Source organism: Chlamydotis macqueenii, chromosome 24 (genome assembly GCF_036417535.1).
Source record: "Chlamydotis macqueenii isolate bChlMac1 chromosome 24, bChlMac1.mat, whole genome shotgun sequence".
NCBI lineage: Eukaryota > Metazoa > Chordata > Aves > Otidiformes > Otididae > Chlamydotis > Chlamydotis macqueenii.
This window is the reverse complement of record NC_141579.1, coordinates 4,056,149-4,081,823: the sequence shown is the minus strand read 5'-3', so window position 1 is coordinate 4,081,823 and position 25,675 is coordinate 4,056,149. Positions and strand designations below refer to the sequence as shown.

Genomic DNA, 25,675 nt, shown 5'->3' with positions numbered 1-25,675 from the left:
AGATACGAGAAGTAGGGGGAGAAGGAAAACCAAGCGTAGACAAAGCTCTCTCCGGAATGTATTAAAAGAACCAAATCAGCCATTCAGTGCATGCGGGTAGATGTTTTTTTTTTTACGGAGCTTTGGCAAGGCAATGTTCATCTGTGCTGGCTCGCATAGGAACAAAATAAAACCAATGTTGTGTCAACAGAGTAATAAGAAAGAACACCAAAGTGATTTTCTTTTTGTTAAAGGGAAATCGGGCCCGTGAAAGTCATGCATACATTTCAGCGCTGACAGCTCGGGCTGCCAGTGCTTTACTGTAAGAAGTCTGGGGCTGACAGGGTGAGACACAGCAGAATTGCAAGGAGATTTGGTATACATAACAGATGCCACTTCGGAGGCATGTGATTTGGACCATGCCATCTGAAAACCCTGAACCCTTTCACACAGCAACAATGCTAGAATTTGCCCCAGGGTGTGCAGCAGTAATGTGAGACTCTTTCATAATCCTGCATCAGGCGAGGCTGGCAGTCTGTCAGTCAGTCAGTCTTTCTTCACCAGTGTCTTGAAGATTCATGCCCAATGCTGTATTTAAAAAGCTGCTGTGTGTGAACAAAGTCCCAGTACCATGAAGAAGCAGGGAATGGGAGGCAGACTAGCCAAATTTTAGGAGCAGTGATAGTTTGGGGAACGTCTGATTAAGCCTAATGTAGCCTTTAATTTTGCGGTTGGGGTTAAGGAAATGTGCTGATGGCTCTAACTCTGTCAAGGTTCTGCCCAAGGCTTCCTTCCCTTCTTGTGGATATTTTCTGTTGAGATACGCTTAGTCAAACTGGTTTAGCTCTAGGGGTCTGAGAAGAATTGTCTCCTTGGCCTAGAATGAGTTGTTTGTCTCTCACTTTATTCTTCTGACTGTAAATCTGTGGGTGCAGGAAATACATAGCAGAGCGGGAATTAAACCTCACCCCTGCCCCCCCCCCCCCCCCCGGGCTGATGCTGAACACAGGGTTTTTTTATCCTTCACCTGAGTAGCACCCACAATGCTGCCATTGTATTCTGCTGCCGCGGTGGAGTGTGCTTGAGTCGGGGTGTGTAAGTAACAGGATAAAGTTGCCCCGATGACATTACTGGGTGGGTGTAGATGTGCTGCGGCTATTCGGCCATGGCTAATGTAGCTCTCCTCCAAACTTCCCTGTGCGCAGCAGGAAGGCGAGGCTGTGTTACACTTTGGTTCTTACCATGTAATCCGGGCAAGGACAGAGATGGGGAACGTGGCACGCTTGTCCGCTACGGCCTTACTCCCTGCGTGAGTTATGACTCTTCCTTCTGAGGCCGTGACCGGCCGCTGCAGAAAAGCTGGTGCCACCGAGTGAGTAAACAGGAGAGAAATGGGCGAACCGGTAGAGAAGGGCTGGGCCCTGTCAGCAAAGGGGCGCGGCTGCCGGGCAAGCCCTTGGCATGGCAGGTCACGAACACGCTACAGTTACCAGTCTGCAGGTTTTACGCACCGTTGTGCGGCCAGGGCTTCCCCTCCGGCGGGTGTCTGGGGCGCTGGGCCGGCCTGGGAGCGACCCCCACCCCTCAGGACGCCCCAGAACTTGACCTCGGCGCTGCGGGGATCTTGGCGTCATCTCTCTCCTTGTCTGACGTCACTGATGAGGTTAGCTGACGTCAGAGGATGCTGCCGCGCGCGGAGGTCCGGGCTGCGGGAGGACGAGGCTGGCGGGGGCGGCGTCATCGGCTCCATGGCAACCAAGGGGCGCGCACGCGCGTCTCCGCGGGCCAGGCCCCTTTCACGTGACCGGGAGTTGGTCACGTGATGTTTGGTTGCCGCGGAGCTGCTTCCGGGTCAATGCGGGACGCGGCCGCCGGGCCTGGGTAAGCGGGGCCGGGGGCGGCGGGGGCCGGGCGGGGCCGCGGCTGTCACCGGCCGCCACCGGCCTCCTGCGCGGCGGGGGCTCTGCGGCGGGATGGGGGCGGTGCACGAGCGGGCGAGGCCGCTGTCACCCGCGGGCGAACCGGGGTCCGGCCCGGCCGGGCCCGCGTGAGGTGAGCCCGGGACAGTTTAACGTCTGTGTTCGTGGCAGCCGGGCTGGTGGAGGCTGCAGCGCTCGAGGGGCTCGGGATCGGGGACCCCAACCTCTCGTACCCTGCCGTGAGGCCCAGCAGCCCAGCCAAACGGGCTTCCCACCGACTTATGCGGTGGAGTTGGTTTTTCCAGCAGCCCTCGAGGGGATTGCTGGTTCAGTAGCCTAATGTCAGAGTCCAGGCCGGAATCATGTCCCTGCCGTTAGTCTTGGCTCCTTCCAGAACCGTGGTGCTGTGGCAGGGGAGCAGATAGTTAGGCTTGCTTGGATGAAGTCCCTGACAGCGTGTCGCGTGCTTGGGTAGCTTGCAGTGGTGGCTCAGAGGGTCAGTCTGTCTGCCCTGATAGTATTCATTCATCTGCCTTTCAAGACCACTTCAAAAATAATTTCCTGAAATCATGTCTTAGGAGAAGGACATACAAGCCTTTTTTAGAGAGGTGTTTGTCCTCTTGCATCTGTTCCTTATGCTTTGTTTTCCGTGTATACAAACATGTCAAAATGCGTTTGGCGTGTGACTGGTTAGGACCTGCTCTGAAAGCATTGGAATGGCACTGGAATTCGTTAGAATGTAGTTAGTGATGTAATTCTCCTGAAGAGTTTCTTATTCTCCTCGTAGGCTTATAGCACAGGCATAGAAATATTCCTCATGTTGTGTTCTCCTTTCACTTCGCTCATCAGCTGCAGCAGCCCGCTGGGTTTCCCCTGGATCTCTTCTTTGCAGACAGTTGCCGTGTTGATGTCACTGCGGCCACAGCCTTCCAGCAGTATGTTTAAATATAGACCACGAAGACTATTCCTTGACATCTTTCAAAGACTGAGCGTGTCTTTTGCAACCTATGCTGTCATTTAGAAAACCCAAAGTTATTTTAGGATGTGAATTGTTCCTTGTGCTGCCAGTAGGAAAACACTCAGAAATGCGCACCTTGCGAATCATCCTGTCCTGTCCTTGTACAGACAACATTCACTCGAAATGTGTCATGCTTTCTTTGCATATTCTGTTAATCCTTGCTCTCAAGCAATTGTAGTGATTCAGAGAAGCCGTGCGCGTGACAGATTATTATAGTGAGTGTGAAGTCTGACGAGAAGGGAAGCAGAAAAGGTGACTGCCCACCCCCTGACATTTTTGTGATCTGGCAATGGCATTGGCTTGCAAAGGTAAAGCTTGATAAAGAAAATGCTTGTTATTTGAGGCTGATAAAGGTGAATGTCAGGGTTTTTTCCTCAGTTCTCGATTGCTCTCATACTGTAGCTGAAAACACATTTTTTTTTGCCTCCAGTGTGGTGTTAAGTTCACTTTTTTATGTCCAGCTGATGTTAGCACAGTGGATAAAGAGGAATGGAGTTGATAGATAAGCACATGAGGGACAGAGAGCTTTATGCATGGGGGAGTTCTGGAATTTCCAGACCAGGAGATCTGAACGTGCATTTAGAAAGCAGTATCTCTCTGTCCTATGGTCCTGAGCTCCCAAACCACTCTGGAATGAGGCCTTTCGGCCTAAAGCCTTGGCTGTCAATGCAGATTGTTCCTGTAGCACACAGATTGTTTTACCGTAAAATCAAATGCCTTGTTCCTAACACAGAATTCAATTTGAGGATTTATTTTTTTTGATTCTAGATAGACTAGTGACATGAAGTTAAGTTTGAGATACAAATCAACCAAGTAACAGGCCTCAGTCAACTTCCTTCTTCTTATACCAGAGTCCTTTGTGATAGAGGTGTTTTAGGTGATCTGTTCATGAAGAAGTGAAGTAGAGCTTGTTGAACAGGTGATTCTCAGCAAAGGGGACCTGAACCTTAGTTGAATCACTTCTGTTCAGGATTTTATATCTATCCTTGCCTGTAATAAATCTAAAGGGAACTTTATGACAGCAGGCAGAAACTTTAATTTGACATTTGTTAGCAACATTGCTTTCAACATATGTGTGGCCCCACCATGAACTCAAAAGTATGGATTGCCACCAGGAGTCCTGGAGGTGCAGGTTTATGTGCAGCATGTGTCTGTGTGAGCTGGGTTTTGCTAGTATACTAGAAAGGTAAATATGCAGTACTTAATGAAAACGCTGCTCTACGACTAATTGTACACCGTAGGAAATTTAAAGTTGATTCCTGTAAGTCTGTGCCTTGTGTTGTTAGAACGGGCGGATCTGGATCTCCCCTGTGTCCGTGACGGGTAGCAGGCCCTGCTTTGGAGTATAAGACCTCAGTGAAACTAGGGAACAATCTGATACCCTTTCTTTGTGCATGTATCAAGCCTGACTCCTTTATTATCCAGAAAACTGTAAAATACCAAGTTCAGAGTACATGCAGGAAAGTAGGACAGATAAGTTTAGTTCCACCTAGGGCACAGCAGAATGTCGACCTTTCTGCCAAGTATCCTGCCAGCTGACACTCGCTATCTTTCTAGGCAGATCAGCAGCTCACCATGTGGCAAGTCTTTTGCCCTGTGCTGTTTTGTTCTGTCACATCTGTAGATATATGAAGGGCATGTTTATCTTCCATATGCATTAAGCAACTGCAAAATTGAATTGGCAGATCTTGCTTTTTGTACTGGCCAAATGTTGTGCTCACATATGCTTGAGAGTGTGTTGTGACACAGCAGTTGTGTTCTAATTAGAAGCCCAGGTTTGCAAGCAGGACTGAAGAACTAGTTCTTTGTCGGTAGAGAAATTATGATGCTCCTTTTGAGGCCAAAGCTTGCTTTGAATGAGCCACTGCTGTCAGTGAAGATGAGAGCTTGTGAGATATCCTGAGTGAGCTTACTATCAAACTCGAGTACTTCCATGACACCCAATGGGCCAACTGATAGAAGTCTTGCTAGCAGAGGGTGTTGAGCTCTGGACTCTTTGCAGCATTGATCTGAACAAAAAAAACCCAAACCATAACCTGCTTTGCATAGTGTTTCTTTACAGACAGTTAGGGAGCTGTGGATCCTTTTTCAGTTGTTGTTTTTTGTTTTTTGTTTTTTTTTTCTCCCACCCAAAAAGCTGATCTTGACTGAAAGTCCTAAGTTAGAGAAAAGGGAAGTTACGGGATGAAAACACCTGTTTGAGCCTTTTCTTACTGATAAACAGCTCTTTGCTCTTTCTCCTCCTTGCTGCCCTGGAAATGTGTTTGAGAATATCTATGAATATCTCACAGTCTTCTTGTGAGCTACACAGGTAATCTTTGCAGCCTGGGAAATATTTGGAACTGTCCTGGAAGAGCATCTGGGGCAAGGAGATCTTGTACTTGGCCTGTAATGGTACGATAGAAAGCGTATTTGCCTAGCTTTTGCCCTCTGTTTGGTTTTGATTTCTTTTCAGGTAATGTTTTACTGTCATCTTGAATTTGAAAAATGACCTATTAGATTAATCTGCAGTTCAGAAGAAGTACAACCCATGACCTGGGTGGTCGCTTCCTGTCCTATGTTCCCAAGGATCACCACTGGAGGTAATGATTAGTTGCTGTCTGCTTATATGATTTGTTTTTTTCTATGTTAACTAGAAGTCCAAGAAGGGAGCATGGACCAGCCGAGTGGAAGGAGTTTCATGCAAGTTCTTTGTGAGAAATACAGCCCTGAGAACTTCCCATATCGTCGTGGACCTGGTATGGGCGTGCATGTCCCAGCAACTCCGCAGGGTTCACCTATGAAAGGTAGGGTTCTGATCTTTCTGAGCATCTGTGGGGTTCTGGGTGGGATCAGTTTCTTGGTTGTTCTTGCTTGTGTTGAAAGAAGAATTGCCCTGAATTGACCAGAAAAGGAAGCATCGCAGGGTATTATAATATGTTTTTTACTGAAGAGCTGAGAGACTGGAATCTAACAAAGACAGAAAGTTGATCTAGTGACTGAACCGCTTGCTGTAAAAAACAAGGAAGTTTCCCTGCCCCTGTCATTGCCAGCATAAAAGAATCAGAATCCTGTCAATGAAAGATGGAAATAAGGCCCTGTCCAGTGCTGAGTTTTGAGAGTTTAGCAATTCTTGGAGCTTATTTTCTTCAGACTGTTGTGATACTAACTATTTTATTAGTGGCTGCAACAACATGTATTTCAACAGAGATGACTTAACACATACACATCACTTGATATAAACTTGAGGCTGGTCCACATGCCGGTGGTGTCACATTGGCATTGATGCCTACCGGTACAGGAGGAGTCCAGTGTACACAGGAGCGGACCGTATTTCAAACCAAGTGGAGAGTCATTGAATCTCCAGCTAGGCTTCTTTTGTGACAAGTGACTTCATAGAATTTGTGATTTACTTTGGCTCTCTTCTCAAGGCACCACATGCTCTCTGACCATGCTTATGCTGACATAGTTGAGAAATCCCCTCTATCCTTTGCCTCTGACCTTACCGCCTTGAGGGAGTTTCAGACAGACGTGTGTCTGATGTACTGTGCTTCTCATGTCTGTCCTTGAGTCTCCTAGACCGCGGAATCTATGTCGCTATTTCCTGCTCTTTGAACTGGATCCATTTGACACCCTTTAGTCTTCCCTCACGCTCTGGTCTTAGCGTTTGGTTCTTGGTTTGTATGGATGAGTCTGAGATTCACATTTATCCCACCAGAACTGCCCCTTCTTTAGGTAGCCTCTTGCCTATCTTGATCTGTACGAGTCATTTAAATTGGTCTGGTCAATTTTTAGCATAACCAGCCCCAAAGGGGAAAATAGCCATGGAAGTCAGCAGGATGAAGGTTACAGTAACTGAGTTTGACAGAGGAGAATAAAGGACCTGAGTTCAGCAGAGGATAAAACCTACTGTGTGTCGCTCAAAATTAACACAAACAGGAAATTGGCCCGATGGAATATTCAGTCAATGCTCTCTCTCCTGTGTGTGAGCACCTGCTTACCTGAGCTGTTTGGATGCTGAAAAGAGGACATGTTTGTAAGTCCTAAAATGTGACCAAGACATGACTTATAAGTACGTCATGACTAATTCCCAAAGTATGCTATCCTTTAAAGAAGCTGCACACTAATGACTCAGGAAACTTGAAAACTCAGATCACCGCAGATAATTGTCTGCTGCTAGAATCCCTTTCTAGTCGTGTAGCTGTCAAGCATTAAGGAGAGAGAAAAAGGGCCACCTCTTCAGGAAAAAGCTTGTTGTTAAATTTTTACAGATTTTGATCATCCACAGAGATGGAAGAGCCATATTTGTATGTGAAAGAGCGTAAGACTGATGCCTTGCCTATATATGGATTTCTCATGTTGAAATGGTTTCCTGTTACAAATCCACAGCTTCTAACTTTGTTGTGTTTGACCATAGCAAATTAGCCTGTGATTGAAATCCAAGTCCTTATCTGTGAAATAGCTGCGAGAATGTTTACCTGCATGGGAAGGAACTAGAGCAAAACCAAAGCAGAAATGTAAAAGGCAAAGTAGAGGCCTAAGGTTTTCCAGGACGTAAGAATGCTAAAAGTTCTGCGTTGTTGAAAAGGGGAAGCTTAGAAAATAAATCTTTAAATACATCCTTGCTATTACTAACCTCAATTCAGCTAAGTACAAGAGGATATGGGTGTCTGACTGTGCAACTAACAGTCCACCTAGTCCCGTATCCTGTCCGCAGTAGCAGATGCCTGGGGAAGAGCACAGGTTCTGGCAAGAACTGATACGAGACGTACTGTCGGCTACAAAGGACTGGCCTGTCCTCGCTGCAATATGGACAGAAATGCACTGAAGAGCACTGATACTGAACCTCATGTTCGAGCATGAGAAGACTTCTTGATTGATGCCGGTCTCTTGTCATAAAATCCGTGTTTATCCTGAGATCCTTAAATGTTTAAATTTTGGAATTTCTGGTAGATCTTTTCTTTTGCTGAATGTCATGTTTGTTTGTGCTCGTTGTTACTTTCTGTAACTAAGCAATGCAATGCTGACCAGAGGGCATCTTTTGTTTTTACCTGTTTCAGATCGCCTCAACCTTCCAAGTGTGCTAGTGCTGAACAGCTGTGGCATAACCTGTGCAGGGGATGAGAATGAAATTGCTGCCTTCTGTGCTCATGTGTCTGAACTAGATCTTTCTGACAATAAACTGGAAGACTGGCATGAGGTAAAACGGTTACATGTGCATCTCCCTGAATAACCTTGATGGCTATTACTAGGACTGCAAACGCATTGCAGGTTATAAGAGTACTTCATTCATTTAATGGAGAGAGATTTCAATTTTTTATGGCTTCTTTCTCATCTTTGAAGCGGGTGGTTATTTACTTTGACTACAACTGAGCAATAAACGTGATGAATTTAATCCATTTGGGCACTTCACTCCATTTACCTTGTGACTTACGATCTTGGCCGGTGGGTGACATATATATATATATATATAAAAAAAAAATCTGTATATATTATTGTGCAGAGCACTGGAACCGGCATTTCTAATGTCAAGAGGTTAATGAGCAGTGTAGTTTTTAAGAGTAAGAACTGAGGAGGTTTGAGTGATGAGAGTTGATTCCCGGCTTTGGTGCTGATTCTGTGATGCTGGGCAAGGGATTTATTCTTTCTCTGCTTTCGTTTCCCTATCTGAAAAACAGGTTTAATAACATTTACCTCTAAGGATAGTTCCGAGGCCTCATTAATCAGTGCTAAATGCTGTTGTAAAATCCTGTGAAGTGCTTGGATGAAAGCTACTAGATAAATGCAATATAATACAAGTAAAACAATTGCAATCTGTTCAAGTGCCATTAACAGTTCCTCACTGGCTTATGTTCTGCTTTTATGTTAGTGTTTATTGTTGGAAATATGTGGAAAAGAACAGCACGTGCCACATGAAAATTATCATGTGTTTCTGTTGCATCAAACTTCTGTCTTTAAACAGGTAGTGAATGCAGGATTTGCAGGAATGTCCCAGCTCTGGCACGGGGGTCATAAAGTCAGAAGTGGGATAGGTTTCCCTGTTCCTGTTATTTCCTTGTTAGCCTAGAAAGCATTAGCTTAGCAGGTGGGAGAGACATCTAATCTGTTGAGATTAGAGCCAGGGAAGATGGTTTTGTACTGGGAGCGTATTTGCTAAGAACTGGGATGGTGTCTTCTGACTTGTTTTATTCTGACTCTGAAAGGCCCTCTCCCACAGTAATGAGGTGCTGCCTCTCTGCTCCCTGTTCTGCCTCTTGCTCTCAGAGGGAGTGACCTCATGTCTGGTAAGCAGCTGGGAGAGTTGCACATACACTTGTCACTCGCAAGCTGCATGCTTCACACCCTGCTGTTTGTTCAGCCTGATTTGGCTACCGTGGATGGCACAATTCGCCAGCTTCTGCGTGAGCCGCAGTAAAGCACGAAATGAAAGGCTTTCTGTGTACTTTGGCCCTTTTCTCCAAGACAGGATTAAGTTTTCATAGCCCAGGCACAACAGAGAAATATCTACTCAAGTCTTAAAAACTGCCAGTGATGGGGATTCCAGATCCCTGGGTAGCCTGTTCCCATACTTGGCTAATAACATCATAGTGCAAACTGTGTTACTTAAGTCTCTCATACTGCAATTTAAGCCAATTGCTCCTTGCCCTGTTCTCAGAGTGCACAGAGGAGCATTCATGGCTGTTCCTTGTAAGACAGGCTTTTATACTCACGAAGAAGAGCTTTCATGTCTCCTTTTCCTATTTTAGTATAATACTGAAAAAATCCAGTTCTTCCAATTGTTCATTGTAGGCCATTTTTTTTCTAAATCTTGTGTTGTTTTTGTTGCTCTGATGTCATTCAGTTTGTTTACTTCATTCCTAAGGTGTAGTGCCCAAAACATGATGTCACCTGAGACGAGGCAGGCTAATTACCTCCAGCCTCCCTGATGCAACACTTGAATTCCACCTCCTCACAAGACAGTTGCCCTTTGCTAGCAACTGGGCAGTGTATTGTCCTGCGTATGTCATGGTCTGCCCTGTCTCCTCCCATCACAATCGCTTTGTGGAGTGGAGCTCTCTAGCCAGGTGTTCTCTAACTTGTGATTATTTTCTGGATGCACGTCCTTTTCTCAGAATGTTAGTACTTTGACTGTCCTTGAACTGAACTTGTCTCTTATGGGTTTCAGATAGCTTCATTTTGGCTCTAGTGTTGTACCACAATGTGAGGGCAGCCTTTCCCACCTTACTATCATCTGCAAATTAAGAAAATGGGTATTGTTCAATTATTCTGGTTATGGAAACCATAACAAGTAGCATTCTGCTAGAACACTCCATCGGTATATTTGCTTGCTTTGTACTGAACTCTTAACTTAGAGTGCTATCCCAGAACCTGTAAGTCCCCGATTTGCCTGTGTGACTGGTGTGCCTCGGAAGCTGTAATTCCTTTATAGTACTTCCCACTGAATCAGTTACCCAGCCAAAGAGGAAAATGAGATTGACGTGATGTGTTCTTTACAAATTGATGCTGCCTGGCTGTTCTGTTCGCTTCGTCACTGTTAGATGGGTACAAATTGATCATCTAAATAACCTGTTCTCATACCTTTCTGTGTATTAGCAGTATCTAGGTCAGCACCTACCCCAATCACACAACCTGTTATGTATCCCGCTGTACAGAGCTGTACAGTTGTCATCTCTGGCTTTTCCATCTCTTTCCTGATCTTTCTTCTTTACCTCTCTGGTACTTTGCCCTCAGGTGTACATCTGTACGCACAAAAAGAGAAAGTAGCCCCAAGCAGAGGTACCTTGAACATTTGGATTGATTGTAAGAAAGCTGCTGTTTTCAGAGTAATGGAATCAAATAAGAAATTCATTGTTACTGTCCAGTGAGCTTCTGTCTTTTACGTTGGGCAAAATGGCGAGGTCTGTGGCTGGTGGGGAGCGGTGGAAAGCTGGGCAAGCGATTGGTGTTGGTGGTAAACTCAAGAGACGTGCCCATTGCTTCTGTGCTAAAAGAGGGGTATGGCACGCTGGCTCCTGCGACGTGCTGCTGCCTAAGCTTGGTGTTGAGGCGGATTTTATGACCTCTCCCCAGAGACTGACTTTCTCTTATCAAGCTGCTTGGAGAGTGTAATTAAATGAGGTGAATGAGCAATTAACCAATCAATCTAGATCAGTGAACAGCTAGAGTATGAATTACAAATAGTTATCCAGAAGCCTTATTTTATCCTGCATATCATTTTTTTGGCTTATGGTAATTCTGAAGGGCCCCCCTTTTAGGAGATGGGATATTATTATTGCCTGAGGTCCGATTACTGCCTGATACGCATTTCTTTCTTTCTCTTTTTTTTTTCCCTTCCCGCTTAGGTCAGTAAAATTGTGTCCAACGTTCCCCACTTGGAGTTTCTAAACTTGAGTTCCAACCCTCTCAGTTTGTCCGTTTTAGAGAGAAGGTGTGCTGGGTCTTTCGCTGGTGTTCGCAAACTTGTGCTCAACAACAGCAAAGCTTCCTGGGAAACAGTCCACACAATCCTGCAGGAATTACCAGAGTAAGCATGGGGAGTTGGGCATAGAAAGGGATACTTGCTGCACGTAGGTCAAGGCTGGCTTATCAAATCACATAGTGAGGGATGAGAGGGGTGCGAGGATGGAAACATGATCGGTAGAGGGAATTTATTTCTTTGGGAGCTTGGGAACTGGCCAGGTGGATGCTTTACATTGTCTTAAAAGCACTGCAAAGCCCGAGGCTTCTCATCCAGATCTAAATACTAGAGATGGATAACCACCCCGACAATGTAAGAGGTGACACACCTTCCTCTGAGTCAGTGCAGAAGGAATGGTGCAGTGCATACCTGTACTAATAGCTTTTGAATGGGATGTAAGTCTGAGGGTCTGGCCACTTGTCAACTAGTATTTCATCATGCTCTTCTGTGCAAAAGTGTTGACTTCTGTGGCTTGGCCACGGTCCACCCTGGCAATGGCATTCTGCTTCCACAAATGTCCTCAGCAGCTTCATTTTGGTGACAGATTCCTCTTTGTATGGCTTTGTAAGTGGAGATGATGACAACAGTATATCCTGCATGGTCAGTGTATGCTTCCCTAGGATTAGGAGAGCTAGTTTAGTTGTCTGAAAATCTTTGGAATCTTTGGCAGAACCAGTGATGTGGGGAAAAAAGCATCATCTGTGCTGTATAAAAACACCTGTTAAAAATAAGTGGTGAGCATTGAGAGCAAGTACCAGTCACCATTGGCATTGAGTTGGTGGCTTGTTGGGCACAAATGTGGAACACTACCCTCAGCAATCTGTTACACAGGTAATACTGGGAGGCTAGGGGAACACTAGGGTGCTTTTCATCTGTGGAGGAAGTTTATGGATGAGAGCAGAGACGTAGTTGAAACGCTCAATTTCGAGTGCTCAAAAGTCCTCTCTACACCAACGTTTCGAATCACATAAGAGCCGTTACAGAAAGTCATGTTAAAACCGCATATGCCTGTTTCTGTACCCAAGAGGGTAGCCATTTCTGAAGGTATGTTGAGATGATGACATGACCTTTCTTCCCCTGTGCAGCTTGGAGGAGCTTTTCCTGTGCCTTAATGACTATGAAACAGTGTCTTGTTCTCCGGTTTGCTGTCAGTCTCTCAAATTACTGCACATAACTGACAATAATCTTCAAGACTGGACTGAAATTCGAAAATTGGGAATTATGTTTCCATCATTGGACACACTTATTCTGGCTAACAACAATCTCACGACCATTGAAGAGTCGGAAGATTCCCTAGCAAGGCTGTTCCCCAACCTGCGATCCATCAATTTGCACAAGTCAGGTGAGAGCCTGGAAGCGGTATGCTTTTTGTTCTCATCGTAAGTGACAGCAGTTGATCGGAGTCTCTTCTCCTGAGTAGGTGAAAAACATACTTGCTTTGGGCTCTTTGAAACTTTGGCCTTAGGGTGGTTGCTTCCTAGGCCTGTTAGCGGTAAGTAGCCTGCAGGCAGCATTGCTTCCTGCAAAGAATGAGAGGGGGCAGAAGGGCTGAGCAAGAGCCTAAACTTTGGGGATAGTTCTGTTGCTGTTTCTGTAGCCAAGATGAAAATGCCCAGTGACCTTTGTCCTAATCTGTCCTGGATTCTCAGCAGAATCAAAAAGCTGTTGATAAATGTAGTCCCAACAGACCTATCGTGTTGAAGTCCAGTTTTGTAACAGTGCTAATGCAGGGACATGCAAGCAGGTGTACCGAAGTGCGCTGACCTGAAGAATGTAGCATTAGGAGAGGAAAACAGGCAAAAATCAACTTGCCCGTCTCTGTGGACTTTAGCTGGTGCTTTTGGTAGGTAGTAGTTATCTAAAAGATGAGTCAGAGTACGGTGGACTGGCAGGTATTCAAAATGAGCTGGCAAAATTTTTTAATGTTAGTAGTTTCCCTCTGTTTCCTGTCCCTGCCTCAGGTGCTTCTGGCTGGAGAAGGATGAATAGATGTCTGGCAGTGGAGGGGATGAAAGAATCCCATTTGTCTTTTATTCCCTGTTCTACCCTGGGTAAAATGAGCGTATGTGTAGGTACATGGCACGTAAGGGCCGAGCGTTCACCAGCAAAAGCTGTCTGTCATCTGTGCTCAGTTATTAGAAGCTTACCATAAGTTATGCTCGAGGCTGCTTTTACACTTCAGCCCCAGAGAATTCTCAGCCAACGCTTCAGAAAGAGAATAAACGTTTGGCATATCAGGAAGGGCACCCCACGCTCGGAGAGAGGGAGCTGCAGGGCAGCTCATGAGAACAGTGATGTGTTTGTGAGATGACACGTACACCAGAAGTTCTTCTTCAGGAGTACTTAATGCATCATCATCTTTTGTTCTTGACAGCTTTAGATGCTGTGCAAGTGATAGTTAAGTGTTAGCCAAGGTAGAAGGTACTTTATTAACGTGCTCTGCAATGTAAGCATCAAGGAATTCCTATAATAAAAGCTTAAACCTAACTAGAGGAAGAAAAGCCTGTTAAGCTGGATTTGAAAGCACTGTCTCACTGAGGAGCAAGTGCTCTTGTGGTAAGTAGTTTTGCAATTTTGATGTCAGGAATTTAAGAACTCTGGAATCTTTATTGCATTTTGATGTTTTGGGAGCTGAAAGTCAAATAGAAATCCCAAGGAGCGTGTTAATTTTTTTTTATTTTTTTTTTTTAAGGGAAAGCTGCTGCACTCCAAGATTCTGTCATGTGAAGACTCCAAACTGGTGTCTCTTTTTGCAGGCTCTTTTAGCATAATGAAGATCAGGGATGAGCTAAAGATAATGGTTTTTAGTGAAGTTTTAGCACAATGGGGTCACAAGGGATGAAGAGATTTTCCTGCCAAGGTGGATGCCATGGCTGACAGAGGTGCTTCAGAGGTGGTTATATCTTTGCACTAGCTTTCTCACAGCTATGAGAGCTTTTTGGCTTTTTCAGAGCAGCATGATTCAGAGAGGTACTGGGCAGTCTTTGCTGACATTGCACCCCAGAGATCAGGCGGAAGAGGTCTCATCCTGTCACAAACTTCAACTCTGTTTGTCTGTAAATGTGACTGATGCTGATACCCAGAGGATGGCTCTAGGCATAGGTAATCTTTGGCAGAGCTGTTTCCAACACTATGAGGAAAAGAAACTCTTTCCCCCACCCCACATACAGTGCTGTGATACTTACAGGAGTTTTGTTTGTGCTCTGCAAAGAGCCCCTTCTTCTGAGTTGCGGTTGTGACACATGATTTAGGCTTGAACTTGGCATTTCCTGACAGGCTTAGCTCAAGTGAGACCCCTGGTTTTGTTTGAACTGGTATTTTTTCTGTTTTTTCACATCTTCTGTGCTGTATGGGTATAGCTGTTGAATGTTTGGGGAAGCCAGTTTTCTAACTCTCATTGCCAGTGTGAGCTTCTAGAGCAGTCATCAGAAAAGCATTGTGCTAAACGTTTCAGCACTCGCAGCAAAGGGAAGAGAAGATGAGTAGTGTTGATCTCGCCACATAATCAGGGCTGTACTGTTGCTCAATCCTCAGCCTTTTTATTTCACCCTCTGTACTTGCCTTGTTGTCCCAAATGTCAGATCTTAAGGCTGAAAATGATGTAAAGCCTTTTCCATGCTGGATGGCTTGTGGGACTGTGTTACAATTGTGTCGTGAGCAGAAATGGGACCCAAGGTGGTCATGTGTCTGAGGTAAAGCCGTTTGATGGCTACTTGGTGACACCAAGGAATGACAGAAGTCCTGATGACTTTAATACTACTTAAGGCAGCATGCCTTTATAGATGCAGCCATCATAACTGATGCTAACCAGTCTTCAGCAGTGAGGCCAAAGACTGAATGGTCCATAAAAAACTAAGCTCCCTAACCAACCATGGAGATCATCCTTCTAGACTTAAAAAGCAGCATGAGAGAATTTAAACTGCTCTGTCTTGTAAACAAATAAAGGAGATTTTTTTTTGCAGTGCATGGTGAGCAAAAAGCCAACTTCTCAAAGAAAGAGCAGCTGATGCTCACCTGTTGCTTAGGTTCTTTGACTGTGTCTGATCATCTTGGATACATGATGTAATAATGGTGTTGGTTTAAGCAAGTCTTTTCTTCCGAGCAGGTCTGCATTGCTGGGAAGACATTGACAAGTTAAATTCTTTTCCCAAGCTCGAGGAAGTGAAATTGCTAGGAATCCCTTTGCTGCAGTCCTACACCACCGAGGAACGCAGGAAGCTGCTAATAGCCAGGTCTGTTGCTTGTTTATTCTGCTCAGCAGAAGTGTTACATGGCAATGAATGGCTGGGAGCAGGTAATTGGAGGAAGAGGCTGTTAGGAGATGGGGTTTTGTATGAATTCACTGCTCAGAAGGATTCGAGCTTTTCTGTGTTGTGTGGGAAAGTGGGAGTAGTGGAAATGTTAAGTCTAACTTCTCTACTTCTCAGAGAATTTTTTGAGTCTCATACATGCCTGCAGACACGATACATATATGTAGCGAAATGATAATGCTTAGTTTTGAATGTGCTTGGAGAAACTGCTTGGAACTTGCCCTGTCTGTCTTAAGAGGACCGAGACGTAAGCTACCTGGCAGTATTCTCCTGGTGTTAATGTTGTGGCCTGTAGCTTTTGATGGTAGCTGTCTTGCTGGTCACCTTGTCTGGGTTTCTCTTCTTGCTGACTGTATTTCGTGGTGTCTGCACACAGGTTGCCATCTATTGTCAAGCTCAACGGAAGCATCGTTGCCGATGGGGAGCGAGAGGACTCGGAGCGATTCTTCATCCGATATTACATGGAGTTTCCGGAGGAGGAAGTCCCATTCAGGTATGAATTCTTTGTTGTGGAATGGAGAGCAGGGGCAGAAGGGCGGCGAGGCAAAAGGGAAGGAGACTGAACAGATGACATGGGAAATCCAGGCTAGCTGTTCCTTGAAAAAAAAACATCCCTTGCCTTCATCTTCTCTTGCCTTCCTCAGTCTGTTTTAGTTAATGTCGTTATATTAGAGTGTTGTCTGATGACTTGTAGAATCACTTCTGAGTCAAATTTGGTCTTAAAGCATCCACATCAAGTGCCATTAAACAACATGACTGTTCAGTTCATGATCTTCATTGCTTCCTGGCCTCCTCGATGGCTAGCTTCGTAATCCACCTGTGTTTGGGAGTCCCCAAAAGCCAGTACAGATCGTGCTCTCTGGTGCCAGGATGGGGCATCTAATTTTCTTGACCATCTGGTGTGTGGAATGTGACTGGCGATGGGAAGCTGTCCCTTCACTTTCAGACCCGTAAATCTGATGACTTTTCCTTGCCAAAAAAGTATGCCCAATGATCCGTTAATCTTAGTAAACTAATGAACTTTGACAGATGCTGTTCAGTTGGTATATTCTCTGTGCCAGCATCTACTTGCTGCTTCTTAATGGGCTGAGGAAGGATCATGAAGCATCAAGCCACTGCATTTATGTGCCTTTAGCCCTAGGAGCTCATGTGTTTTTCAGACAACAAAGCTTCGTAGCCCTTTCTTTACAGAAGATAGGTAGGACAAGAGTGTGTGTGTGTTTGTGTCCAGGGGGACAGATGGAGGTAGGGGAGCAACTGAGGTAGAGAAGGACAAAGGTACAGCCCGGTACGGGTAACAAAGGTGCAAATGGAATCTGGTTCGTGTTTATGTTGACTGGTCAGGTTTCCCCCAGCTTAACTCTTAGGTAAAATGTCTCTTGTTTTTCAAAAGCACTGTCTACGTGACCTGCCAATACAGTAAGGGCATAGGAAGGCTGGAATGGGGAATGAGGGCATGGTGTTTTCTATGAATACTAATAGGTCCAGCGATTATACTATTTGTTAAAGGTGTACTGAGGTCAATTTAGAGGCGAAGGGTACTAATGTAGTCAGGGAGACAAGACAGCTGGTGATCTCTCCTGTGCCTTTTTTTGAGGACAAGTCCTGGCTTGTAATTTTAGGAGGCCTTGGAGCGGAAAAATTGAAAGAAATACTAGAAGCGATAGCAGCAGAGGCAGAGAACACAGGGGAGATGAAGGGGAAGGGGAGACTGCAGTTGCTTCCAAAATGGATTATTTTCTGTAACATTTTATTTCTAAGAATGATGTTTTGTGTCTCTGTGTGTGTGGCTCTAGCAGAGGAGAACAGCAGGGCAGCTGAGCACGACAGCTGCAGCGGAGTCTTGCACTTTACCAAGCAGGCCTTGGCCTGACCTGGAAAACCAGCTGGGAGCAGGCAAGGCAGGCTCTCGTGCTGAAAGTGGTATATTCAGTTGCAGACTGGGAGGGGAACTAAGGTGTGAGTTGCTCTGAATCTGCTGGAACTCGTGTGCTGCCCTGAGGTCAGGAGGAAGGGTTTGCACACAAGAGGGAAAGTAAATAAATAGGTGGCAGGCTCTGAATCTCATGTAAGAAATTAGTAATATCTTGCCCATCCAAAAAAGCTGGGCTGATCTTGACCAACATGCTAGCTTTATGCTATTTTGGTAAGATACAGGAGAATTACCTCCTCCCCTGATTTCTTAACCTTTAAACACTGTTACTGCCCTTTTCGTGGTCAATGAGCTCTTTGTCTGAATCCCTTCATCTGTGCAGCGTTTCCAAGAGACTTGTGCAGCTACTAAAGAGGCTTGTTCTGTTCTGGAGGAGTTGTGTGACACTACAGACTCTTTTTCTAACGAGGCTGCAGATGGCTGAGAGTGTTCCTAGTGCCGAGGGCCGGGTTTCAGTTTCTGGACTCGTACGCTGCAGCCCTTGTAGGAAGGCAAATCTGGCATTCTTTGCAGAGGGATTTTGTGTGTGTTTGTTGCTAAAGCTTCCTCTTCTTTGCTCCCAAATCTGGTGCGGTCTCTCCAAAGGTGGTTTGTAATTAGAATCTAGTCTGGACACATGCATGTTGTTTCTGGGGGTATGGCATCTGCATTGCAGTGCTGCCTCAGAGGAAGAACACACACTTGGCATGGAAAACTTACGAGGGTAAGTAGCCCCCCTCAAGACTGTCATGCGATAAGCAAACAGCGCACTCTCTCACGGCAAAACCTCTTGCTTGCATTGTGTGTCTTCATGGGCTGCAGCCTGAAGGGATTGGAAAGGGAGGGAAACGGACAGAATAATTTTTCTCTCTGGATGTCGTAGGTTAGAAGGGAGTGCCAAGCGTATGATCCAATATTGGCTGTCTTCTTGAGTGACGTCTTTGTGTCTGTGGGTTTTTAATGAGTCCTCTGCTTGTCTAGTCCGCTGTTTATCTGCAGAGTATCAGGGACACTTTTAGGCAGGCTCAGTTCTTCAGCATCCTCTGCTCTGGCAACCAGTGTCTGCCAGGCTGCAAGGGGTGATTATAAAAGTCTCCAGGGTGCCTATTATCGGGGTATAAAAGAACCATATGAGCAGTGTGCCTTCACCTTATTGATTTGAGGGAAGCCAGTATGCAGACTCCTAACTTTCTTTGCAGGCTGCAGCTAGCATACAAGGAGCAGGCTGCGAAGCTTGTTCTGCCATTCATTGACATGAGAAAATTTAAGACAACGTTGCCTGACTCTCTGCATATTTACAGCCTGTGTTTGGGTAATCTTAACCCACTAATGGTACTTGTCTCTCTTAGCTTGCTTTAAAGATGACCCCCTCTTTATACTCCTCCCACCATCAGCCCTGTTCATTGCAGTTTCCCTCAGCGCCTGAATCGTGGCAGTAATTCTGGTTGGCACATGAGAAATTGCTGCTGGTCTGCAGCGGAAACTTTGCTGCAAAGAAATCCTCCCCATTGGCGACATGTTGGCTTGTGCTCGCTCTTACTGTGTGTGGTAGCCCGGTGGGTAAAATGGGGGAGTGCATTGTCTTCTCTCGGCACTGATGGCTTTTTCCAGTAAATAGGCCTGATCCTATCACCCAGGTGACTGTGAGAGCAGGGCACCAGCTTGCCTTTGGACACTCTGCCCTGGTGAAGGCTCGTTTTGTCCGTGAGACTGGGGAAATCCTAGTGCATTGTGGCCCTTACCTCATTTCCCGGCAGACAGAAGATCTGCTGTTCTCCAGGAACATTCCTGCCTTCAGCAGGACTCCCTGGGGTCGTCCGGCCTGCCAGGTCCCATCATCTCTCGACAGGGGCCGTGACACAGCACCGATCACATTCAGCTCAGGCTTGGATCGGGAACAAAAAGAGCTTTCTGTACGGCACATAGCAGAGGGCCTCTGAAATGTTACCTTTTCTCAGCAGCTCTCAGTCTTTGTCATTTCAATCACATTGTGTTTTGTGTTGCCATTTCACCTCTTTCCCAGCCAAGCAGGGGACATGCAGCCTTGTCTGATCGGAGCAGGTGGGAGGATGAGATGGACTTTCCAGTGCAGGGGATGGCTCCCCAGGACAGAACTTGTGAAGGACAGCTGGAGAACTTGGCTCCCAGGAGAAAGTGACGGTAGAGTGTGTGGCTCTGCTAGTAAAACTCCCATGTTGTTTTAGAGTAGGTTTGAAGGATCACTTGGCAAAAAGTCTCCTGTTTGTTGTCAGCTTCCAAACTGTGCGGCAGCTTGCCTTGATTCAGTCATCTTGGTGATCCTGTGCTCAGTTGAGTGTAACATTTGGGACCTAGCTGACATCTTTGAAAGTAGCAGGAATATCTGAAAATCAGTCAGGCCATGAAGCGACAGATACTGGGAATCTACGCAGAGGGCCATATTCTTTGTGTGAGCACTAGCTTGGTTGTGGCACTCTTCCGTGAAGTGTTTTCCCTGGAGCAGGAAGCGTAGAGTCTTGCGAGTGTAGCGTCCTCTTTTTCTTCCAAATCTCACTGCGACCACAGCTGGGGTTGCTGAAATGTTAGGAGCCCAGTAGAGAGCTTTGCCTGCTCAGTTTTGTTCAGGAAGCTGTTTTGACACCAGTCGACTCGAACATCTCAGGTTGATCATAACTTCACCTTCCTCAGCTAGATACCTCCTCCCTAGTCGGACGCTCCCTCGGATTCATGTCAGTGCCATGGTGCAGCTTGGGGACTGTGAGACAAGGTGACAGGAGTGAATAGGCTTTCTGGGTTTTATTTTCTCCTTTTCAGCATCTTGTCTGAGAAACATTGCATAGTCTGCGAAGTGTCATGCTGACAGGGGAGGAAACAGGACTCATACCATCGACATTTAGTCCTAATGGATGTCTCTTCAGGTCAACAGGCTTGAATCGGGGTGAATGTTGTCTTGTGTGAGGAACATTCAGCTCCCCAAAGTGTGAGAGATTTGGTGGGAAATGGAGAAGAAAGCTGGGGTTTTCCTTTAGTCGCTGCTGGGCAGGGACTTGTATGGGGAGAGGCATGCACTTACGGGCTTTTAATGGTAGCTCGCCAGTATTCCTCACTCATGGGAGCCTCAGCCATCCTTCCCACCTTGAGCAAAGTGCCGGTTAAACTGTGAGTTGTTCTGGGAGAGCCATATGCCAGCTAGTCACTGACACAGAGGATGAGGACAGCTTATGGCTCTCTGGTTCTGGTTTTAGCTCTTGTCAAAGAGTTCTGGGCTTTAGAGGAATCACACCTTGGAATCTGCGCTTACCTTATTGTCATCTGGACACTGTACTCTCCTTGCAGATGTTTGTTTGTACTTTGCAACCTAGTAGCGTCCTTGGATGATTGCCGCTGAAGTGGGGTAGTATCATAATGTGAAAGGGGAACTGAGTTGTGAAACATGCATTGGCCATACGAGCAACTGTACTGTAACTCTGGACTTGTTTAATTTTTCAGGTATCATGAGCTGGTCACGAAGTACGGGAAGCTGGAGCCCTTGGCAGTCGTGGATCTTCGGCCGCAAAGCAGTGTAAAGGTGGAGATTCACTTCCAGGATAAGGTGGAAGAGATGTCCATCCGACTCGATCAGACTGTGGCAGAATTGAAGAAGCACTTAAAAACTGTAGTGCAGTTGTCAACGAGCAACATGCTGCTCTTCTACTTGGACCAGGAAGCTCCCTTTGGTCCCGAGGAGATGAAATACAGCTCACGAGCACTGCATTCTTATGGCATTCGGGATGGAGATAAAATTTATGTGGAGCCCAGAATGAAATAGCCTCTTTTGACCTTGTGAGTGCACGCACATGCCCCCACACACCCACACACATGCATTAAGGAGTTTTTGCAAGGTTTTTATTTCGGTTGGTTGGTTGAGGTTTGGTTGCGTTTCTGTAGCAGGTGATTTTGTAGCCCAGGGGAAGTGCCCTGATCTGAGAACCATGCCTACCATCCACTGCAGGTGACCTTCAGGTGACAGTTGACTTCAGTGCGTGTGTTTCAGTGTGTGCAATACCTTGATGTTTTCTTCGATGCTCCGGTATACTCGTGATTTGGCATGAATGGTCAGTTGTTCAAGCTGAAGAATGCTAGGGCCTATAAGGGAGAAGATAAGCTCGGTGTAGAATGTGACCTGTTTTTTTTCTTTATCTAAAATTTTGGGGGTTTGGCTCCACCAGAGCATCCTTTGGCCTAGCTATCTGACTGTGGCTCGAGCTTGCCGAAGTTTTTTTTTTTTTTTTTTTTTCAGCTAGGTGCTGTCTCAACCTGTTGTTGCGCTCGAGTTCACTTGAAAAGATCTAAAACAGTATTCTGCTTGATTCTGAGCTCAGGTATTTAGTGCATCCACTTAACTCCGCTGGTTAGGTTGGTGTGAGTGCACAAAATGGGGGAGAGAAAAAGACCCTATTAGAAAGAAACAATTTATTTTCAAAATGCATGCTCTGTATCCACGCTGTCCTATTATGATTTTTGGGGAAAAATGTTTTTGATTTCTGTACTATCCCACAGTGTCTGCAACCTGTAGCACTGGCAGTCTGGAGGCAAAGGAACCTTTGCCGTGTGCGTGGCAGAGTGAATTTTGGGACGCAGTGGATGGACATTGCGTTGGAAGGGCTTCTAGAGTAACAGATTAAAAAGGGATTGAAGAGCAGAGCTGTGATTCATCCCTGCCATGCTGAAGAGATCCCCCAGCACGCACCTAACCTTGTACCAGTTTGGACTGGAAGTGGAATGGCTAAAGTTGCTCTCGTGGGAGAGAGTAAAAGTAAAGTTGAAGTTTGTGTTTGTTGCTGTTGCACCAGAAATAAAACCTAGCACTTTTCCCAGGGGCCCCTGGGTGTGGGGCCCCTGCCTAGGGTCCAAACTAGGAGAACGTGTTGGCTCAGATCAGTTTCTAGAGGATGAGTAACAAAGCAACTAGATTCACATTTATTGTAAAGCAAGTTTTCACTAGCTGTATTGACTTTCCCCCACACGCACCTTGTAGGCATCGCGTGCTGCGGCTTAAGTTAGCCCTCATTTTCTACTGCAGAGCAGGTTCCCTTTTTTGTGCGATGAAATCCTCCTTCCTTTATATCTCGTTTCGCTTTCCTGCCTCCTCCCTTGTTCCTCCGTCCCTCTGACAAGTTGAAGACTTTTCACATTACCTAGTTATAAGCAGCTGCATAAAAGGTTTTGAAGCTGTGCAGTGAGGGCTCTAGTTACACATGAACTTCTGACCTTTATTTTGAAATGCTCCCTTGTCCCCACGTGCACTTTCTTTCCCATGATGCTTGTGTCCACATCACCCAGCTGCTTTATATTCTTGGAGTTGTGTATTTCTCTTCATATTTTACCTAGGTTGTGGGGCGGGGTAGGATGGGCAGGGGATGAAGTAATAATATCTCATAGTCTTCAGGTTCAGGATGTGGGGACCATTTGGAGGGGAGTAGTTTTGCATACAGAGTAATGATTAAAGTGGGTGGATTTCAGACAAGTTAATAATTTGTGCCTCATCCCCCTGCCAAAAATGTCCATTTCCCGGCCCCGTTGAGATGAACAATGGGAAATGGAGCAAGACTTGCTGTAGGTAGCATAGAGGCTGCGGCACGTATCTGCGGAGCCGTGGTACCCGTAAAACAAAAGAGCAGGGAGATGGCGCAGTGTAACATAAGATGACACTTTTATAAGCCAGAGCTTTACCGAAGATGTATTTTCCTTTTGGGCAGAGAAAGGCATTTGTTGCCTTATTGCGGAACATTTAAGCCAACACTTCTGTATGATATATACATACATAGGCATAGGAAAAGTTGTGTTTAATAAGATATTTTGTTATGAAACAAAGTTTTATGAAGATATGGTTGTTTAATATTAGAAGCTTATTTCTCCCCTTGACCTCCAGTTTAAGTAGGTTGTCCCTCAGTCACTGCAGTGTCAGAGGTAAGCGACTGACAGGGATGCAAAAGTATCTCTGACCTCAATCTATAGAGCAGAAATTGCCTTTGTGGGTATATTTATGGCTTTGTAACTGGTATTAATGAGATGCTGTAACTATTGACCAGCTTCCTCAGCACAAATAAATGTCTCTGTTTCAGAGAAGGAAATAAACAAAGACCATTAAAGCGTTGAATGGGATGTTAAAGAAGACCCAAGTATGTGCTTGTAAGTTTGTTTGTGCACAAAAGGTTAGCCTGTCCAGGGAGGGAACGGTGCTGTCACCACACCGGCTCAGAACTGTCAGCAAGTCATGCTTTTATTTACAGCAGACCTAGTGGGAACTAGAAGATGGAAAAAGAGAACACCTGCTGGCATACGAGATCTACAAGCGCCATGTAGCTGCCAGGGATTCGGTGCTAACACCCAAACCAGCTCCCCCAGTCTGTTCAGGTCAGCAAAAGTCACAACATGAATATCAGCGCCTTGCCACTTTGTCAAGGAAGGTTGTTTTTGGACGACAGTCTCAAGCCATTTACCTTCTCTGCAGCTAGAGGAGCACTCATGGGATGGAAACCCAAAATGTTTGTTGGCTTCCCAAGGAGAAAGAGTTACATTCAAAACATTATGTGTCCAGATGAATGACTTTGAAAAGCAAGGCGAAATGGTGCAAAACTGATGTGGCAAAATATTCCAACCGAGCTTGCTTTCCTTTTGTAATATCTTTTGGGAAGGGGTCTTGTATGTGTGCCATGGTACTGCTTAACAGAGGACTGTGTCTTGAGGACAGAGAGCAGGGCTCTGAGTGAGAGAGGGGATTTGGGGCCAACGGTGGGTATGAGAATCCAGGAGGGTACTGAGAGGGCAGGCGGTTTGGTTTAAATTGATGCGATGGCACAAGGGGCTGTGTCCCGCTGGTGTCGGCATATTTAGCAAAAGGTCCCTGGTTCTGTCGCATTCCACTGAGAAAACAAAATAGATTTGTAAGCTTCCCTAGCATTTGTGTCCTTCTACCTGAGGGCTACTTTTGTCAACTGTTTTCATGCATCAAAAGTCTGCTGTGGGCAGTTTACGCAGTGTGCAAAGCACCTGGTTCGGAAGGAATTAGGTGCCAGCTACATACCAAAGTGTCGCACGGCTCCGTGTGTTCAGGTTAGATGCTGTGCCGTTGTGTTGTTGGACACGTTCCTATTGAATATCCATGTTTTGACCAGTTGTTTTGGGAGAATCTCTTAACTGACATTGTTATGAGTATGCATGGCGTGACAACTGTCCTCTGCTCCTCGGTGGGATTTGTAACCCCTTTGTTGGGAGTTGCACACATGCTGGTGGCAGATGATAGCACGGCTTGCGGTGGCTCGGAGCGGCTCCGAGGAACTGCGCCTAATGGTGCTTGTTGCTTCTGGGGAGAAGCGCTCGGTTTGCCCTCGCCTTCTCAGGTTTGTAATCTGAAGAAGGCGATGGGGCAGCTCTGCCTTTGTGGGTTGCCGGTTTTGCTTGTAAATGAGATTCTGTAGGTTCTGTTCGTGTGTGGATTTGAAAATGCAAATGAGGTGCTGAAAGCAGCCCGGAGGCTAAAATATGTATTCCTGGCAGCTGTGCCTCCCTCACTTGAATGTGGCGCTTTTGTAGGTGGTAGAGACGCCTTCCCCAATGCAGCGTTAGAGGGGCTTTAGCCATCTCGGGCATTTGCCACTGTGATTGCTTTTCTGCAGTTACTGGAAACTTTAAATACAATTTAAACATGAAGGTCTATTCTTGCTCGCTATTAAAGATGCATCCATGTGTAATTTTAAAGAGAAAGGAAGAACTGTAAGTCCATCTCATTTTTTATTCTGGTTTCTCTCATGGGGAATATACTTCCCGCTCCCGCAGTTTGCCTTTGGTTTGCTTGCGGACTTAGCGGTGGAATTCAGGACAAATAGGTAATTGGTTTGGATCAGTTCAATAAACTTATGTAAGTTTTTACACAAGAAGTGTCCTGAGTTTTGCACTTTTATGTTTCCTGAAGCAAAATGTTGCCCTCTGTATCATCTACACATTTAACATGCACCTTCAGGACACTCAAAGCTGCCGAGACTTTTTTGTTCTGCTGATTGTGCCAGCTGTCTGCCCGGTGAGGTCGGGCACAGCCCGAGTCTGCGAGGTGCTGCTTGTCAGAAGGAGAAGTCGCAGTGC

The 25,675-nt window shown here is 45.8% G+C and overlaps 1 protein-coding gene across 11 annotated transcripts; it reads left to right on the top strand.

Annotated features, from left to right (window-relative positions):
- Positions 1-1,802: 1,802 nt before the first annotated feature.
- Positions 1,803-25,588, top strand: TBCEL (tubulin folding cofactor E like). Of its 11 annotated transcripts, none has more exons than XR_015261028.1 (10): positions 1,803-1,860; positions 5,553-5,702; positions 7,956-8,095; positions 11,238-11,419; positions 12,439-12,695; positions 15,459-15,585; positions 16,040-16,156; positions 21,044-21,376; positions 23,659-23,725; positions 23,830-25,246. XR_015261028.1 is itself a non-coding variant. In XM_086766027.1 (9 exons), exons 2-8 carry the CDS (start codon positions 5,570-5,572, stop codon positions 21,360-21,362), a joined length of 1,275 nt encoding a protein of 424 aa, XP_086622153.1. In that variant the 5' UTR covers positions 1,803-1,860; positions 5,553-5,569; the 3' UTR covers positions 21,363-21,376; positions 25,557-25,588. The 11 variants fall into 11 exon arrangements, 7 of the variants coding, with proteins under 7 accessions (XP_086622153.1, XP_086622154.1, XP_086622152.1 ...); XR_015261027.1 differs by having other exon boundaries at positions 23,827-25,246; XR_015261026.1 differs by having other exon boundaries at positions 21,044-23,725.
- The last annotated feature ends 87 nt before the right edge of the window (positions 25,589-25,675 follow it).

Bases quoted from the DNA above. Each gene is read 5' to 3' on its own strand.
- TBCEL (XM_086766027.1), top strand. From the start codon at position 5,570: ATGGACCAGCCGAGTGGAAGGAGTTTCATGCAAGTTCTTTGTGAGAAA. The intron at 12,696-15,458 runs GTGAGAGCCTGG...TCTTCCGAGCAG, and splicing joins CATCAATTTGCACAAGTCAG to GTCTGCATTGCTGGGAAGAC. The intron at 16,157-21,043 runs GTATGAATTCTT...TTAATTTTTCAG, and splicing joins GAGGAGGAAGTCCCATTCAG to GTATCATGAGCTGGTCACGA.